The following is a 20,237-nucleotide window of genomic DNA, read 5'->3' as shown; positions in this document are numbered from 1 at the left end:
AGTAGCTCTATCTCATGTCTGTTTCACTAAACATCAACCACCATTAATCTAAATGGAATAGTAGCTCTATCTCATGTCTGTTTCACTAAACATCAACAACCATTAATCTAAATGGAATAGTAGCTCTATCTCATGTCTGTTTCACTAAACATCAACCACCATTAATCTAAATGGAATAGTAGCTCTATCTCATGTCTGTTTCACTAAACATCAACCACCATTAATCTAAATGGAATAGTAGCTCTATCTCATGTCTGTTTCACTAAACATCAACAACCATTAATCTAAATGGAATAGTAGCTCTATCTCATGTCTGTTTCACTAAACATCAACCACCATTAATCTAAATGGAATAGTAGCTCTATCTCATGTCTGTTTCACTAAACATCAACCACCATTAATCTAAATGGAATAGTAGCTCTATCTCATGTCTGTTTCACTAAACATTAACCACCATTAATCTAAATGGAATAGTAGCTCTATCTCATGTCTGTTTCACTAAACATCAACAACCATTAATCTAAATGGAATAGTAGCTCTATCTCATGTCTGTTTCACTAAACATCAACAACCATTAATCTAAATGGAATAGTAGCTCTACCTCATGTCTGTTTCACTAAACATCAACCACCATTAATCTAAATGGAATAGTAGCTCTATCTCATGTCTGTTTCACTAAACATCAACCACCATTAATCTAAATGGAATAGTAGCTCTATCTCATGTCTGTTTCACTAAACAACAACACTGACCAGTGATGTATTGGATGATTTTGACAGACTTTAAAAGTGTATTAGTCACACTCACACACTGCAGGAGAATTGATGCCTTTTACAGCACAGTAGAAGCTGCCTTCAGGATTAAAGTAGACTGTGTATGAGGGAGAGGAGGCCCCTTGTACAATCTTACTGTTCCTGTACCAGGTGTAGGTGGGGTTACCAGTCAGAGTACAGGTGGTGCTACAGGTCAGTGTCGTTGACCACCATGTAGTGGTCACCTTCACCTGCAGGTCTGGAGTAGATAACAACATTAAAACCATCAATGACCTGTTGTCTAGTTCAAATGAGGCAGGAGTGGACGTTCTCAAATCATCAATTCAGACATTCCTATTATACCAACATTCATATTAATTATAGTATTTCTGTACAAATTTAGACAATTTTTCCAGAACCACTTAAACAGATCAACACTATATATAATATCACTGTACCTGTAACAGACAGAGTGATTAAACAGATCAATACTATATATAATATCACTGTACCTGTAACAGACAGAGTGATTAAACAGATCAACACTATATATCATATCACTGTACCTGTAACAGACAGAGTGATTAAACAGATCAACACTATATATAATATCACTGTACCTGTAACAGACAGAGTGATTAAACAGATCAACACTATATATCATATCACTGTACCTGTAACAGACAGTGTGATTAAACAGATCAATACTATATATAATATCACTGTACCTGTAACAGACAGAGTGATTAAACAGATCAACACTATATATCATATCACTGTACCTGTAACAGACAGAGTGACTCCAGGTTCGCCATAATATTTCCCTCCTGTCTGATCTGTTATAAATCTGAACTTGTATGTAGCTGAGTCTCTCTCTCTCAGGTCTGTGATTTTCAGGGTGTGGCCATTCGTCTTATCACTACGGTACGTCACACGACCTTTGTAGTTTGGGTCATTTCTCAGATTTACAGACTTCTCCACAGCATACTTTTTGGTGAACCAGAAGGTTGTTGTGACTGTACCACTGGGATATGTGTAAGAGCTGGACATCTCCACTGTTGACCCCTTCAAGGTACAGATACTCTGAGTGGAGTATGTAACACTCCAGCCTTTCTGACTCAGTACCACTGAAACACAGTTAGACATCACAAGGACGTTACATTAAGTTCAAGGTCTTTTGACTCACACTAACACTTTGTTCCATAGTTGCTGAGTTGAGACATAGATACTCTTTGGTTGAGTGTGAATGGAAACCACAGATAAGCTTCACTCAGTGAGGTGAGAAAGACAACTGTTTAAAGGGAAGTGGAGACGCCAAATGTGTCGTCAGTAGAACATAAAAATGGTTATGCTTTTAGAAATATCTGTAGTTTGACAAACTGGGCAACTTAAAGATAAGAATGAGACCATACCTGCTACAGACCAGAGAAAGACCACCAACACACTTCCTGCTGTTCTCAAGACCATTGTTGCATCTCCCACCCTGCAGTCTTAGAAACATATACAACAACTCACTCTATAGTTGGTGAATAACTCCACCTGATACATTGAAGTAGAAACTGTAAATGGGGTACAGGGCCTCATCACTAAAAATGAACCAGACTCATATTGTGTTGTGTTGTGTTGTATTGTGCTATATGGTTGTCTATGTGAATACTGTCTGTCTGTAAGTCTATTGCACTATGTATGTAATGTGCTGCATGTCTGTCTGCATCTGTCTATTTAACCTGACATGATGTATGATGCAAAAATAATTTCCTAATGGATACAATAGTCATCACCATCATCATTGTCATCATCACCACCATCATCATCAAAAACAACAACAGCAACAATCACTTATTGAACAGATGTGTAAAACTGCAAACAAACATTTCTACTTTGATTATCCTGAAGCTGCTTTATTCTCAGAACCCCAAATATAGGAGGATAAATGTTCAATCCTCTACGGTCCATCAAGCTGTACAGCAGCCTAAAGACTGACCACCAGGTTCAATGACAGCTCCTATCCTCAAGCTATGAGGCTAAACAGCAAGTGACTCACTCACTCACTCACTCACACACACACACAGACACACACACACAGTCTTGTAAAGCTAACCATGCAGGGACACAAAATTCAGAGTCATTCACAATCCTATTTTCCTTTACCTTAAACCCAAAACCTATTAACCCTAACCCAAACCCTAGCTCCAAACCCTAAACCTAAATCTAACCGTAACACTGATTCTAACTGGTTTAGTCTTATATTTAATATTGAATTTTATTATACCATGCACTTTAACCTAGCACTTATTTTTGAGCACCTAATCCCTTCATCTCTTGTTGTCACTCCCTGACCATAGAGAGCTGTTTATTCTCTATGTTGGTTGGGGCGTGATAGTGATTAAGGTGGGTCATCTAGGTGATTAATGAATTATGTTGGCTGGGTATTGGTTCCAATCAGAGACAGCTGTTTATCGTTGTCTCTGATTGGGGATCATATTTAGGCAGCCATTTCCTCATTGTGTTTTGTGGGATCTTGTCTACAGATAGTTTCCTGTGTGCATACCAGTAGTGTCACGGTTCACTTGTTTTGTGAGTTTTAATTTATTAAAAGATGTGGAACTCTACTCACGCTGCACCTTGGTCCAATCTTTACGACGATCGTGACACTTGGTGGGATTATTTATTTAATTGATCCAGTTTGCATGTTTTATTATGATTTTATTAGAACATTTGTTTTAAAGTTAAACCTTTTTAACCTCAGCACTTAATCAATAATTGTCTTCCTCCTGTTGAACTTCGGCCTGTCATGTTCTCCCACTGTCTCCAGACCGGTTGGATGTTCAATATAGAAACGGGGCAGAAAGTTGCAATAGGCCCGTGCAACACAAAGGTTGAAACCAGCATAAACAGAAACCCTCTTAAACCTGACACTGATTCTAACCTTAACCCTAAACCCCCTAGAGATAGCATTTGACCTTGTGGGGACCAACAAAACGTCCCCAGTTGGTCAAATGTTTGGTGGAGGAAGAATAATGGTCTGGGGCTGTTTTTCATGGTTCGGGCCCCTTAGTTCCTTTGAAAGGAAATCTTAACGATACGGCATACAATGATATTCGAGACAATTATGTGCTTCCAAGTTTGAGGCAACAGTTTGGGGAAGGCCCTTTCCTGTTACAGCATGACAATGCCCCGGTGGATAAAGCGAGGTCCATACAGAAATGGTTTGTCGAGATCGGTGTGGAAGAACTGACAGAGCCCTGACCTCAACCACCTTCGGGATGAATTGGAATGCCAATTGCAAGCCAAGCCTAATTGCCCAACATCAGTAATGCTCTTGTGGCTGAATGGAAGCAAGTCCAAGCAGCAATGTTCCAACATCTAGTGGAAAGCCTTCCCAAATGTGTAGGCTGTTATAGCAGGGACAAACTCCATATTAATGCCCATGACTTTTTAATGATTTGTTTGATGAGCAGGTGTCCACATACGTTTGGTCATGTAGTGTAGGTATCCTGCATCTGTCGGGAAGGCCCATAAGGCCCATGGAGTCTGTATCAAAGTCTAGAGAGCTGGTTGTTATGGATGTAGAAAAGTTAAAACACACATCCTACACAGTATAGATGTCAACTCTACTCCCTATCAGTCTGGTTCTGAAGGGCCCTCAGATAAATCAACTGTGTCACACGCAGACACACACACAGGCCCACATGAACACACACACTGCAGAGCTACAATGTTTGTTTGCATGTCTTTTTTACCCTGATTAATCATCTCATCCCTACGTAGATCAACACTCCTACACTGAGACACTTTATGAATACTGGCCATAAAACACAGCTCAAAACTGAACAACAAGTAAAATGATACATTACCCTCAATTACATGACTAAAAACAAAACAACCCCAAACTATATTTCAAGATATTGACAATTGTACTTACAGAGTGAAGTGAAGGGGAGAGGTCTTGTACAGTGAGTCAACTTACTGTCAGTTAGTGTGAGTTATTTTGTTGACACATATTTAACTGCCCTTATTCTTCCTCTTTAAGTCATTAACATGCAAGATGACCAGACCAGTACATCAGGAAAGGGATGTTACTGTATTTCAACAGAAATTATGCAACAGACTGCATATCTATATGTACTTTTCTTCATTTGAGGAGTGGGACTACATTTTTAAAAAGAGCTAAATGTGTCATATTTCCAACGTGATATTTTGACAACACAGAGAACCATTTAAACAATGTGTCGACTACAGAGGGCTTGGTGTGGTTGCTAGGTGATTTCCTAACCTTCCTAATAATAATGTCCTCAATAATGTTGGGTTAATAACAACATAACACACTGGAAATACATTAGATAAACTAGTGAAAAACTAAACTGTTTACTTGAAAAAGTCACAGTTAAGCAAACATACACTGTTGTATTATAATAAAGGACCTTGTGTACAATAAAGGAGGCTGGTTGGCAGAGATATAGGAGGAGAGGCTAATTGCAATGACTGGAATATAATTAATGGATACTGTTCCATTTATTCCACTCCAGCCAGTACAATGAGCATGTCTTTCTATATATCTGCCCACCAGCCTCCTCTGCTGGACAGTACAGGTAGTAGCAGAGGCATCAATATCATCACAATCATCATCACCATAGTGATGCTGTGTTGACTGTATAGGCTAATGTACTATGTTGTCCATATAGGCTAATGCAGCCTCTTATCCAAATATATTATAATGTAGCCTGTTATCCATATATAGTCTAAATAGCCTGTTGTCCACATATAGTCTAATGTAGCCTGTTATCCATATATAGTCTAAATAGCCTGTTGTCCACATATAGTCTAATGTAGCCTGTTATCCTACATATAGTCTAATGTAGCCTGTTTCCTAATGTAGCCTGTTTCCATGTACAGTCTCATGTAGCCTGTTTCCATGTATAGTCTAATGTAGCCTGTTTCCATATATAGTCTAATTAGCCTGTTTCGTTGTCCACCATATAGTCTAATGTAGCCTGTTTCCATGTATAGTCTAATGTAGCCTGTTTCCATGTATAGTCTAATGTAGCCTGTTATCCATATATAGTCTAATGTAGCCTGTTTCCATGTATAGTCTAATGTAGCCTGTTATCCATATATAGTCTAATGTAGCCTGTTATCCATATAGTCTAATGTAGCCTGTTTCCATGTATAGTCTAATGTAGCCTGTTATCCATATCCAGTCTAATGTAGCCTGTTATCCATATATAGTGTAGTGTAGCATGTTATCCATATATAGTCTAATGTAGCCTGTTATCCATATATAGTCTAATGTAGCCTGTTATCCATATATAGACTAATGTAGCCTGTTATCCAAAGTGTGTAGTCCATATATGTATAGTCTAATGTAGCCCCCAGTCTGGTACCACCTGTGCCGGCTCCATGCACTCTCCCTAAAGTGTGTATCCCCAGTCTGGTACCACCTGTGGCGGCTCCATTCACTCTCCCTAAAGTGTGTATCCCCAGTCTGGTACCACCTGTGCCGGCTCCATTCACTCTCCCTAAAGTGTGTATCCCCAGTCCGGTCCGTCCTGTGCCTGCTCCTCGCACGCGCCCTGAAGTGCGTTTCACCAGGCCAGAGCCTTCCTCTTCGCCGGTACCCAGTCCAGGCACGGCGTTCAGTCCCGCACCAAGGCCGGAGCCTTCCTCTGCTCCGGGGCCCAGTCCAGGCACGGCGTTCAGTCCTGCTCCAAGGCCGGAGCCTTCCTCTGCGCCGGTACCCAGTCCAGGCACGGCGTTCAGTCCCGCACCAAGGCCGGAGCCTTCCTCTGCTCCGGGGCCCAGTCCAGGCTCGGCGTTCAGTCCCGCTCCAAGGCCGGAGCCTTCCTCTGTGCCGGTACCCAGTCCAGGCACGGCGTTCAGTCCTGCTCCAAGGCCGGAGCCTTCCTCTGCGCCGGTACCCAGTCCAGGCACGGCGTTCAGTCCCGCACCAAGGCCGGAGCCTTCCTCTGCTCCGGGGCCCAGTCCAGGCTCGGCGTTCAGTCCCGCTCCAAGGCCGGAGCTTTCCTCTGTGCCGGTACCCAGTCCAGGCACGGCGTTCAGTCCCGCACCAAGGCCGGAGCCTTCCTCTGCGCCGGTACCCAGTCCAGGCACGGCGTTCAGTCCTGCTCCAAGGCCGGAGCCTTCCTCTGCTCCGGGGCCCAGTCCAGGCTCGGCGTTCAGTCCCGCTCCAAGGCCGGAGCTTTCCTCTGTGCCGGTACCCAGTCCAGGCACGGCGTTCAGTCCCGCACCAAGGCCGGAGCCTTCCTCTGCGCCGGTACCCAGTCCAGGCACGGCGTTCAGTCCTGCTCCAAGGCCGGAGCCTTCCTCTGCGCCGGTACCTAGTCCAGGCATGGCGTTCAGTCCTGCTCCAAGGCCGGAGCCTTCCTCTACGCCGGTGCCCAGTCCGGGTGCGACGTTCCACCCGGCTCCATGGCCGGACCCGTTTCAATTATAGCTCCTATCACCGAGCTGAGAGTCTAAACAGAAGTGACTCACAAACACACACACACACACACACACACACACACACACACTGCAGTGTTACAATGTTTGTCTGCATGTCTTTTTACCCTGGTTAATCATCTCATCCCTACGTAGATCAACACTCCTACACTGAGACCCTTTATGAATACTGGTCCTGATGTAACAACCAAAACACAGCTCATAACTTAACAAGTAAAATGGTACATTACCTTCAAGTATATGACCTATTACTAAAAACAAATAACCAAAAACTATTTTCCCAGATATTGTCAAGAGTAGTTACAGAGTGAAGTGAGGGGGTGAGATCAACTGACTGGTAGTGTGTGGGGAACTGCTAGTAGGTGTCAGTTCTGTGTTTGATACATATTTAAAGTAGAACACAAGTAGCTGATGGAGAACAGTCCTTTCCTTCCTCCTTAAGACATTAACATGCATGAGGACCAGAACAGCATGTCAGAAAAGGGAGATTATTGTATTAAAGTGGGCCCTACATTTCTATAATGGACTAAATGTTCCCCAAATCCACTTTTATTTAAATACAGAACCATGTTAACAATATGTTGACTATTCTATATGGAATGTTTATAATATCTTAGAATGTGTTGCCTTGTCCCTCTGAGTTCTACATGGAACAGGTCAAAGTTCCATTTACATTTGGTCAGTTCCATGATGTCATTCTATTCTACTAACCCATTTAATGTACACTCCTCATCAGCTGCATCAAAGACCCTGCCCTGACCCCCTTTAGTGTCTACAACATGGTTGTTGTAGAGGCGTTGGCCTGGGCAACAACCCCCTCAAGATTCTAATGATGACATCATCTCCATCATCTAACATCAATAACCAACATGTTTCACAGCTCAGGCCGAGGGGGCGGGGGAAGGAAATCAGAGGAGCACTCCTCTTCACTTTGATTGACACTTACTCCTACTGTGTGTCCAGTGTGCTGTCTGTGCTGTGTGTCAGAGGACTACAAAAGCGGTGACACCCTCCCAACAGCCCCATTCTAGCCAAGCTTCCTGTTCCCTTTTCAGGTAGCTACACGGTCCCTCCTCCTCTTCCTCAATCTTCATATTCATTATTCTGTCATTCCTTCTCTTCTTCCTTACTCTGTCATATCCGGACGGTACGTGGTGTTCAGGGTTGTCAGGGTTGTCAGGGTTTCCTGTCTCTTCCTCTCTGGTCAGGCTTGTGTTTGAAGCGACACCTGTCACCATAGAAACAGCCGGTGGTCCTCCAGAAGAAACACTCGTCACCATTGATGGGAGCCATCCTCCTGGTCCTGGGAGAGAGAGAGTCAAACCTGTGAGAGATGTCTTTACCCTGTGGAGGCGTACTGGGAGGCTGAGGAGGTGTTGAGGCCTATAGGGTTGGTCCTCTGAGTAGAGGGAGGTGTTCTCTGCATCCAGCGGTCTGGGTACCTGATTACCAGCCTGGTGCTCTCCAGCTCCACCCCTGGACCGGAGGACAAACAGCAGGCACAGTCCAAATACATGCAATGGGACCAATAGCATTGTCCCACAAGTACAATGGAACCAATAACAAATCTTGTTTTCCTTTGCTGCCAGAAATGAGTTGAATCGTTGTACTTTTCTCTCTGTGTTGAACGATGGTGATACTATTTAAAGCTCTAAACTGAAGCTCTACACTGAAGGCTCTTGACTCTGTGTATCGTGCAGAGACGTCTAACTCACCATTGTGGTCTCGACAGTGCTGTCAGGTGGACATCAGTAGCAACACGCAGCCTCAAACCCTGGTCCATTCCTATTCAGAAGGCCATTTAAGGAAAACTGAGGGGAGGTGGAGGATATGAGGTGAGAGAGTGAAGGGAGGAAAGGATGGGGAGTGGGGAGAGGGAGAAGACAGACTGACTCACACACACACACACACAATCAGCAATTTCCACTTTCACAGTAGAAAGCTCAGACACTGACCTTCAACCCCATCAGTGCACTCCCCTTGAATAAGTATCCCTTTGGCCAATCAGGGGCGAGCTGGATGGACTTCTGAGCGTCTGATAGGGCAGAGGGGTAGAGCTCCAGACACCAGTATGAACCATTCCCAAAGAATCAAAAGAAAATTAGATCAATGTAGAAATAGTCCATCCAGACCTTTACCACTTAGGAAATCTGTTGGACCACTTACATTAGAGTTCTCATGCAACATACCCATACCCCCCACACACACACGTATAAACACACACCCATACAACATCTGAACTATCAGGAAAGACTCTGGCAAGTTCTAGACTCAGTGTGTGTTTACGTGTGTGTGTGCGTGCGTGCATGTTCGTGTGTGTGTTTGTTGATCTATTACAGTTTCTCTCTTGACAGTAATGGAGTATCCCTGGCTGGCCTATAGGCTAGCCACTCATGTATTATATTGCTCTATGGCGCCTGTGTACAATAGACAGAAATACAAGAAACATAATTGATTTATTTGTTGTCTATTTATTGTCTAACTTTGAGCTTATTTACAACATGATACTTGTACTGTATTCAATGTAAAAAAAAAAAGCTGCAAAATGTAATGTATCTAAAATAGGTAATAATTCATAATTTGATAATAAAACAAGCAATATTATGACACTGAACAATATGGTATAACACAATATAAAATATAAAATGCCCAATAATATGACACCAATACAAAGTAAAACGTATTAAAACAAATCAGGAGAAACTCCAGAGCTAAAATTATTTAAAACCTCTTATCAATATTATTCATTTTGTGTCACTAAAACAAGCCAATACTTTATCTATTATAAAAAAACTGGAATTGGCTAAATCCCATAGAAAAGATCAACAACAGATAAGCACAAGAAAAGTGGGCTATTTTTTAAACCTCTAATAAATACACAGGATGAAACACGTAATAACACGCAGCACGAAATCCACCGCAACAAAGTACAGGTACTCACAAGACCAACAGACATGGAAACAATACCTGACCAAGACAATGGTGAACAAAGGGCACATTTATATAATTGCTAATCAGGGGAAATGGGAACCAGGTGTGTGTAATTAGACAGCTCAGTGATGCCTAGAAAGCCAGTGACGTAGGCTTCCAGAACTGGTGCACAGAATGAGCAGCAGTACTGGAGGGATCCCTGACAGTTAGAAGCCTTTATAAACCTTGAATACACTACAAGTTTGCATTTCCAGGAAGCAGGAAAATTCTCGAAAACAAAAGTGTGATCAAATTAAGATCCACGTCTGTAGCACAATACAACACAATATGAGCCTGGTTCATTTTCAGTAATGAGGCCCTGGACCCCATTTACAGTTTATACTTCAATGTATCAGGTGGAGTTATTCACCAGCTATAGAGTGAGTTGTTGTTTATGTTTCTAAGACTGCAAGGTGGAAGATGCAACAATGGTCTTGAGAACAGCAGGAAGTGTGTTGGTGGTCTTTCTCTGGTCTGTAGCAGGTATGGTCTCATTCATATCTTTTAGTTGCTCTGTTTAATAATCTACAAACACTTATGAAAGGTTAAGAATCATAATGTTATTCTGGTGTGTTCTGTTAAGCATATCAACTTCACTTAAATAGTTTTCTGTGGTTTCCATTCACACTCGACTCAGCAACTAAAGCAACAAAGTGGAGACAAACCCTACTGTCAGTGTGAACCAATAGACCTTGTCTTCATTCTGATACCATTGTGATGTCTAACTGTGTTTCAGTGGTACTGGGTCAGGATGGCTGGAGTGTGACATACACCACTCAGAGTATCTGTACCTTGAAGGGGTCATCAGTGGATCTGTTCTGTTCATAACAGATCAGACTGGAGGAATTATGCTGGTGATCCTGGAGTTACTCTGTCTGTTACAGGTACAGTGATATTATATACAGTGTTGATCTGTTTAATCACTCTGTCTGTTACAGGTACAGTGATGTTATATATAGTGTTGATCTGTTTAATCACTCTGTCTGTTACAGGTACAGTGATATTATATATAGTGTTGATCTGTTTAATCACTCTGTCTGTTACAGGTACAGTGATATTATATATAGTGTTGATCTGTTTAATCACTCTGTCTGTTACAGGTACAGTGATATTATATATAGTGTTGATCTGTTTAATCACTCTGTCTGTTACAGGTACAGTGATATTATATATAGTGTTGATCTGTTTAATCACTCTGTCTGTTACAGGTACAGTGATATTATATATAGTGTTGATCTGTTTAATCACTCTGTCTGTTACAGGTACAGTGATATTATATATAGTGTTGATCTGTTTAATCACTCTGTCTGTTACAGGTACAGTGATATTATATATAGTGTTGATCTGTTTAATCACTCTGTCTGTTACAGGTACAGTGATATTATATATGGTGTGGAACTGTTTAATTGGTTCTGGAAAATTGTCTTGATTTGTATTGAAATAATATGAATGTGAAAGTATGCGTCGGAATTGATGATTTGAGAACAGGTCATTGAGGGTTTTAATGTTGTTATCTACTCCAGACCTGCAGGTGAAGGTGACCACTACATGGTGGTCAACTACACTGACCTGTAGCACCACCTGTACTCTGACTGGTAACCCCACCTACACCTGGTACAGGAACAGTAAGATTGTACAAGAGTTCTCCCCCTCGTACACATTCTACTTTAAAACTGAAGACAGCTTCTACTGTGCTGTAAAGGGCATAAATTCTCCTGCAGTGTGTGAGTGTGACTAAAACACTTTTTAAAGTCTTTCAAAATCATCCAATCATTGGTTAGTGTTGATGTGCAGTGGAACAGATATGAAATCTATCTATTATTTCAATCTATGTCCAAGTTCCTTGATTGTACTCATCTCATTACTGTAGTAACTACAAGTACTTCACAAACACTGTATTGTTACATTAATGTCTAAGTTATACATATTTATATTCATATTTAATTTATTTTAATCATAAATCCAAGTTCCAAGTTCTAAAGCTGTATGAACAATGTGTTACATATTGTCCACCAGACGGCCCAAAGAACACCTCAGTGTCAGTCAGTCCCTCTGGTGAAATAGTGGAGGGCAGTTCAGTGACTCTGACCTGCAGCAGTGATGCCAACCCACCTGTGGACAAATACACCTGGTACAAGAAGAACGTAACCTCACCAAAAGCATCAGGACAGAGTTACAACATCACTAACATCATCTCTGAGGACAGAGGAGAATATTACTGTGAGGCTGAGAATAAATATGGACGTCTCATCTCTTCTTCTGTGTCTGTGGACGTTCAGTGTAAGTTCACCTAACCTTCATCTATTCATTGACAATCACACAGGTCAACAACAATAAATAATAGTAAGCAATGTGAGACACTTATCCTACCGTATGACATAGAATTAAATAAATATTGTTCTTCCTTGTTTTCCCCTATATCTCCATCATGCATTTATAACCTCATGATATGACAGCAGTGTTTCCCTGGTTTCCTCTGTCATATCTCCATCATGCATTTATAACCTCATGATATGACAGCAGTGTTTCCCTGGTTTCCTCTGTCATATCTCCATCATGCATTTATAACCTCATGATATGACAGCAGTGTTTCCCTGGTTTCCTCTGTCATATCTCCATCATGCATTTATAACCTCATGATATGACAGCAGTGTTTCCCTGGTTTCCTCTGTCATATCTCCATCATGCATTTATAACCTCATGATATGACAGCAGTGTTTCCCTGGTTTCCTCTGTCATATCTCCATCATGCATTTATAACCTCATGATATGACAGCAGTGTTTCCCTGGTTTCCTCTGTCATATCTCCATCATGCATTTATAACCTCATGATATGACAGCAGTGTTTCCCTGGTTTCCTCTGTCATATCTCCATCATGCATTTATAACCTCATGATATGACAGCAGTGTTTCCCTGGTTTCCTCTGTCATATCTCCATCATGCATTTATAACCTCATGATATGACAGCAGTGTTTCCCTGGTTTCCTCTGTCATATCTCCATCATGCATTTATAACCTCATGATATGACAGCAGTGTTTCCCTGGTTTCCTCTGTCATATCTCCATCATGCATTTATAACCTCATGATATGACAGCAGTGTTTCCCTGGTTTCCTCTGTCATATCTCCATCATGCATTTATAACCTCATGATATGACAGCAGTGTTTCCCTGGTTTCCTCTGTCATATCTCCATCATGCATTTATAACCTCATGATATGACAGCAGTGTTTCCCTGGTTTCTTCTGTCATATCTCCACCATGCATTTAGAATCTCATGATACTACAGCAGTGTTTCCCTGGTTTCCTCTATGTCATATCTCCACCATGCATTTAGAATCTCATGATACTACAGCAGTGTTTCCCTGGGTTCCTGTGATGGGGGTGGGGGCTGTCCTGACTGTTGGAGCTCTTCTAGTCACCATCTACTACTATATGAAGAGGTGAGACAGCCATTTACATGAACTCTATTCGTAACATATCAACTTCCACTAGAGGTCAGTAGAGAGCAGAACTCACTCCGTCCCTCATTACAGGAGACACACAGGAGGAAGTGATGACACATCAGACACACAGGTAAATGTCAAAAACCAAAGTTATTTCAATACCAATACAGCAGAAACAGACAGGAAGTGAATTGATTAATATATTTGTTTTATGCAGTATTGAGTATTTGTGTTTCTGTGTCTCTCCACAGAGTGTCCATCCAGATCCTAACAGTGACATGTACACAGCTCTGAACATGAAGACCAGGTCACCAGAGTATGACACCCTGGCAGTAAGTCTCTTATAATGCAGTTTTTGTGTCCATGTCCATATAAATGTTATAGGGACAAGTTTGTCAAGTTCTCATTCAGTGTGTCTTCTTTCAGAATGTGAGGGGACTCCCCAGTGACACAGCCCCTCAAATAGATCCTTAGCTCTCCATTTATGAGAAATGAAGAGAAGCACCACAGAACCTAGACTGAAGAGAAGCACCACAGAACCTAGACTGAAGAGAAGCACCACAGAACCTAGACTGAAGAGAAGCACCACAGAACCTAGACTGAAGAGAAGCACCACAGAACCTAGACTGAAGAGCAACAGCATCAAACCAAAGCTAGGCCTCACAATGCTATTCTCTTACTATCATTATGCTTTCTAATCTAGAAGGTTTGCGACAATGAGCTTTAACTTTTGAGAAAATGCTGGAATTTAGATTATTCTCCTAATGATATACAGTATGTGCACTATCGTTCAAAAGTTTGGGGTCACTTAAAATGTTCTTGAATTTTTTTTTTTGTCCATTAAAATATAATCAAATTGATCAGAAATGCAGTGTAGACATTGTTAATGTTTTAAATGACTATTGTAGCTGAAAATGGCAGATTTTTTTTTGTGGAATATCTACACAGGTGTGCAGAGGCCAATGGCACACTGTGTTAGCTAATCCAAGTTTATCATTTTAAAAGGCTAATTGATCATTCGAAAATCATATTGCAATTATATTAGCACAGCTGAAAATGGTTGTGCTTGCTGATTTAAAGAGGCAATAAAACAGGCCTTCTTTAGATTAGTTGAGTATCTGGAGCATCAGCATTTGTGGGTTCGATTACAGGCTCAATGTTGCAATTTATCTATTACAGACTATCTGTTTTCTATCTATTGATTGTATTGTTTTTTCTATGGGATTTTGCCAATTCCATATTTTTATAACAAAGTTATGTCTTGTCTTAGTGACACAAAAATGAATTATATTGACAAGAGCTTTTAAATATTTGTATCTCAAGTTGTTCCTGATGTGTTAAAATACATTTTACTTTGTATTGCTGTCAGTCATTACTGGTCATTTTATATTTTATATTACGTAATACCATATTGTTCAGTGTCAGGATATTCCTTGTTTTATTATCACATTATTCATTATTACATATTTTAGACACATTGAATACAGTATAAGCATTATGTTGAAAATAAGCTCAAATGTAAACAATAAAAAGACAACAAATAAATTGAATATTTTGTTAATTTACATTGAATCATAACTACATAACCATTCAGCTCGTTTCTTGTATTTCTCCCTGTTGGACACATGATGGTGCCATTGAACCACATAACCCTGAGTGGCTAGGCACACACACACACACACGCACGCACGCACGCACGCACGCGAGACCTTGCCAGATTCTTTCCCGGTAGATTAGACATTGTATGGGTGTGTGCGTGTGGATGCCTGCGTCCGTATGTGTGTGGTATGGGTATGTAGTGTGGGAGAAAGATGTACATGTAGGGAGAATCTTAATACTGTACCACGAGAAAGATACGCTTAGTGCATTTGCCATTCTGGTAAAATGCATTGTATAGGACAGGAAGCCAAAGTAAGTCCATGAGAGCATAGGACAGCTGGACATACCTTGGTCATAGGGACATACAAAGGAGGGGGTCAGCCAAATGACCAACTGATGGACTATAGACACAGGGCATATCTTTTTAGGACATGAAGAGAAGAGACACAGTCTACTAGTCCTAATAAGGACACACATACCAAAGAACACACCAGGCTGAACGTAAGGGGGCCCATAGCATAAGATGGGCATGTATTATTTTTGTGACATGAAGAGGTCCTGTCACCATTATAACTTGACTGAAAGCAGATATGGGTGTTATCGAGCTGAACAAGCAGGATGCACAGATTGGGATATAATGGTGGCAGATGGACTGAGGGAAATAATTTCATTTGCATGTGGGATGGACTCATATGTTGTATGTGTATAAATCAGAGCTAGAGCTCTGGAAAAGGGTGTGTTCCGTGGACCATCTAGGCTTCTGAAATGTTTGTATTAAAAGCCTATATTTAATTCACAAGTTCTTGTAAGTGTTATATTTTGTTAAGAATCTCCACAACAGTTGCTCCCTAGACTATTGAAGGTGTACTCAAATTTAAGTGGTCCAATAGATGTCCTAGGTGGCAAAGATCTGGATGGACTACAGTTGAATTCAGAAGTTTACATACAGCTTAACCAAATACATTTAAACTCAGTTTTTCACAATTCCTGACATTTAATCCTATAAAAAATTCCCTGTTTTAGAACAGTTAGGATCACCACTTTATTTGAAGAATGTGAAATGTCAGAGTAATAGTAGAGAGAATGATTTATTTCAGCTTTTATATCTTTCATCACATCCCCAGTAGGTCAGAAGTTTAGATACACTCAATTAGTATTTGGTAGCATTGCCTTTAAATTGTTTAACTTGGGTCAAACGTTTCGGGTAGCCTTCCACAAGCTTCCCACTGTAAGTTGGGTGTATTTTGTCCCATTTCTCCTGACAGAGCTGGTGTAACTGAGTCAGGTTTGTAGGCCTCCTTGCTTGTACATGCTTTTTCAGTTCTGCCCACACATTTTCTATAGGATTGAGGTCAGGGCTTTGTGATGGACACTCCAATACCTTGACGTTGTTGTCCTTAAGCCACTTGGCGTCATTTTTCATTTGGAAGACCCATTTGATACCAAGCTTTAACTTTCTGACTAACATCTTGAGATGTTGCTTCAATATATCCACATCATTTTCCTGCCTGATGATGCCATATATTTTCTGAAGTGCACCAGTCCCTCATGCAGCAAAGCAACATGATGCTGCCACCCTTGTGCTTCACGGTTGGGATGGTGTTCGTGAAATATTCTGTCTGCAAACAATTGTTGGAAAAGTTACTTGTGTCATGCACTAAGTAGATGTCCTAACTGACTTGCCAAAACTACAGTTTGTTAACAAGAAATTTGTGGAGTGGTTGAAAAACGAGTTTAATGACTCCAACTTAAGTGTATGTAAACTTCCGACTTCAACTGTACCTATGTGAGAGTGGATTCTCAGCCCTCACTAGCATGAAAACTGAATACAGGCACAGACTGTGTGTGGAAAATGATTTAAGACTGAGATTCTCTCCAATACAACCCAACATTGCAGAGTTATGTGCATCCTTTCAAGCACACCCTTCTCATTAACCTGTGTTGTGTTACTCACAATGAACAAATAAGGTTTTATATGTAAGATGCCAAAATAATGAGCAAAATTATTCACTAATATTATATATTCTTTTGTGCCCTGGTCCTATAAGAGCTCTTTGTCACTTCCCACGAGCCAGGTTGTGACAAACTCAGACTCATTCTTATGTTATGTCTCGACCCCGCCCTGTGCAACTGGGTACTGGACTTCCTGACGGGCCGCCCCCAGGTGGTGAGGGTAGGCAACAACATCTCCTCCCCGCTGATCCTCAACACTGGGGCCCCACAAGGGTGCGTTCTGAGCCCTCTCCTGTACTCCCTGTTCACCCACGACTGCATGGCCATGCACGCCTCCAACTCAATCATCAAGTTTGCGGACGACACAACAGTGGTAGGCTTGATTACCAACAACGACGAGACGGCCTACAGGGAGGAGGTGAGGGCCCTCGGAGTGTGGTGTCAGGAAAATAACCTCACACTCAACGTCAACAAAACTAAGGAGATGATTGTGGACTTCAGGAAAAAGCAGAGGGAACACCCCCATCCACATCGATGGAACAGTAGTGGAGAGGGTAGCAAGTTTTCAGTTCCTCGGCATACACATCACAGACAAACTGAATTGGTCCACTCACACAGACAGCATCGTGAGGAAGGCGCAGCAGCGCCTCTTCAACCTCAGGAGGCTGAAGAAATTCGGTTTGTCACCAAAAGCACTCACAAACTTCTACAGATGCACAATCGAGAGCATCCTGGCGGGCTGTATCACCGCCTGGTATGGCAACTGCACCGCCCTCAACCGTAAGGCTCTCCAGAGGGTAGTGAGGTCTGCACAACGCATCACCGGGGGCAAACTACCTGCCCTCCAGGACACCTACACCACCCGATGCTACAGGAAGGCCATAAAGATCATCAAGGACATCAAACACCCGAGCCACTGCCTGTTCACCCCGCTGCCATCCAGAAGGCGAGGTCAGTACAGGTGCATCAAAGCTGGGACCGAGAGACTGAAAAACAGCTTCTATCTCAAGGCCATCAGACTGTTAAACAGCCACCACTAACATTGAGTGGCTACTGCCAACACACTGTCAATGACACTGACTCTACTCCAGCCACTTTAATCATGGGAATTGATGGGAAATGATGTAAATATATCACTAGCCACTTAAAACAATGCTACCTTATATAATGTTACTTACCCTACATTGTTCATCTCATATGCATACGTTGATACTGTACTCTATATCATCGACTGCATCCTTATGTAATACATGTATCACTAGCCACTTTAACTATGCCACTTGGTTTACATACTTATCTCATATGTATAAACTGTACTCGATATCATCTACCGTATCTTGCCTATGCTGCTCTGTACCATCACTCATTCATATATCCTTATGTACATATTCTTTATCCCCTTACACTGTGTATGACAGTAGTTTTTTTTTTTGGAATTGTTAGTTAGATTACTTGCTCGTTATTACTGCATTGTCGGAACTAGAAGCACAAGCATTTCGCTACACTCGCATTAACATCTGCTAACCATGTGTATGTGACAAATAAAATTTGATTTGATTTGATTTGATTTGATTTGATATTTAATAAATGTATCGTATAGTGTGTGTGTGTGGCAGGCTTACAATGATGGCAAAAAACTATATTTGAGAGTGCTAGACGGGGTACACAACTGGAGGTTGAATGTTTGAAGGGGTACAGGACTATACAAAGTTTGGGAACAACTGATCTGAACCAACAACACTTACTGGCAGTGCAGAGAAACAAGAAGTATCCTCCTGTAAGTGTGAGTTCTAAACAGGGAGATAAGACATTAACATGCATAAACAGCCTCTCAGAAGAGGGTTGCATTTCTTCATTTGAGGAGTGGGCCATACATTTTTTAAAGAGGAGAAATGTGACCCACCATCACTCCTCATCAGCTGCATCAGTGTTAATGAATGTTCCAGTGTTCTAGACTAGAGCGCTCCCTACTGGCATCTCAACATTACTGCAGCCTCCAGTCCTCATATGATGTCCTCATTCATTTGGGCAGTAATAGGAATACAAAAATTGCTCTACCAGCGGAGCTACAGGGAATCATATTCTGTATAGTCGAATGTGTTTATACAGATTCCTGATACCCCAACGTCACTATGTCTCATGTTAATACTACTCCTAAACACAACCCACCATCAATGTGTCTCATGTTAATACTACTCCTAAACACAACCCACCATCACTGTCTCATGTTAATACTACTCCTAAACACAAACCACCATCACTGTCTCATGTTAATACTACTCCTAAACACAACCCACCATCACTGTGTCATGTTAATACTACTCCTAAACACAACCCACCATCACTGTCTCATGTTAATATTACTCCTAAACACAACCCACCATCACTGTGTCTCATGTTAATACTACTCCAAAACACAACCCACCATCACTGTCTCATGTTAATACTACTCCTAAACACAACCCACCATCACTGTGTCTCATGTTAATACTACTCCTAAACACAACCCACCATCACTGTGTCTCATGTTAATACTACTCCTAAACACAACCCACCATCACTGTGTCTCATGTTAATACTACTCCTAAACACAACCCACCATCACTGTGTCTCATGTTAATACTACTCCTAAACACAACCCACCATCACTGTGTCTCATGTTAATACTACTCCTAAACACAACCCACCATCACTGTGTCTCATGTTAATACTACTCCTAAACACAACCCACCATCACTGTGTCTCATGTTAATACTACTCCTAAATCTCTTATGAAGCATCAACTCAATCACTCTTACTCTTACTTTAGGCCATTTTCAAAATGTCTCCACAACAATCTGTTACTCAGAGGTCTTAAAATCGCAAGCACAAGTATTATATATGAAACTAGATGTACAATGTACATCCCATCTTTTGCAGCATGCAGTATTTGTACTATTTATTTTATACTATATTTTTTACTAATATTTATCAAGGGTGCCAATAATTATCGCTGTGACAGCATATCTCACAATCAGATACATATATAAAAGTACATTATTAACACACAAACAGTT

The 20,237-nt window shown here is 41.3% G+C and overlaps 2 protein-coding genes across 4 annotated transcripts in view; one reads left to right on the top strand and one right to left on the bottom strand.

Annotated features, from left to right (window-relative positions):
- The window catches only part of LOC112239338 (B-cell receptor CD22-like), a 43,503-nt gene that overhangs the window by 3,369 nt on the left and 19,897 nt on the right, over positions 1-20,237 (bottom strand). For 2 of the 3 annotated variants that reach the window (XM_042314993.1, XM_042314992.1), the window contains exons 3-5: positions 2,165-2,242; positions 1,535-1,879; positions 808-1,011 (exon numbers count right to left, since the gene is read on the bottom strand). In XM_042314993.1, coding sequence (XP_042170927.1) covers positions 808-1,011; positions 1,535-1,879; positions 2,165-2,242 — 627 coding nt within the window. Of the gene's footprint in view, positions 1-807; positions 1,012-1,534; positions 1,880-2,164; positions 2,243-4,677; positions 4,757-20,237 lie in introns of those variants that run through there. The other variant, XM_042314995.1, reaches the window with a different exon arrangement.
- LOC121844660 (B-cell receptor CD22-like) lies at positions 10,591-12,493 on the top strand. Its single transcript, XM_042314998.1, has 3 exons — positions 10,591-10,667; positions 11,708-11,908; positions 12,201-12,493. Exons 1-3 carry the CDS (start codon positions 10,613-10,615, stop codon positions 12,476-12,478), a joined length of 534 nt encoding a protein of 177 aa, XP_042170932.1. The 5' UTR covers positions 10,591-10,612; the 3' UTR covers positions 12,479-12,493.

The sequence above is a fragment of the Oncorhynchus tshawytscha genome, unplaced genomic scaffold, assembly GCF_018296145.1.
Source record: "Oncorhynchus tshawytscha isolate Ot180627B unplaced genomic scaffold, Otsh_v2.0 Un_contig_493_pilon_pilon, whole genome shotgun sequence".
Lineage (NCBI taxonomy): Eukaryota > Metazoa > Chordata > Actinopteri > Salmoniformes > Salmonidae > Oncorhynchus > Oncorhynchus tshawytscha.
This window is presented reverse-complemented; position numbering and strand designations above follow the sequence as displayed.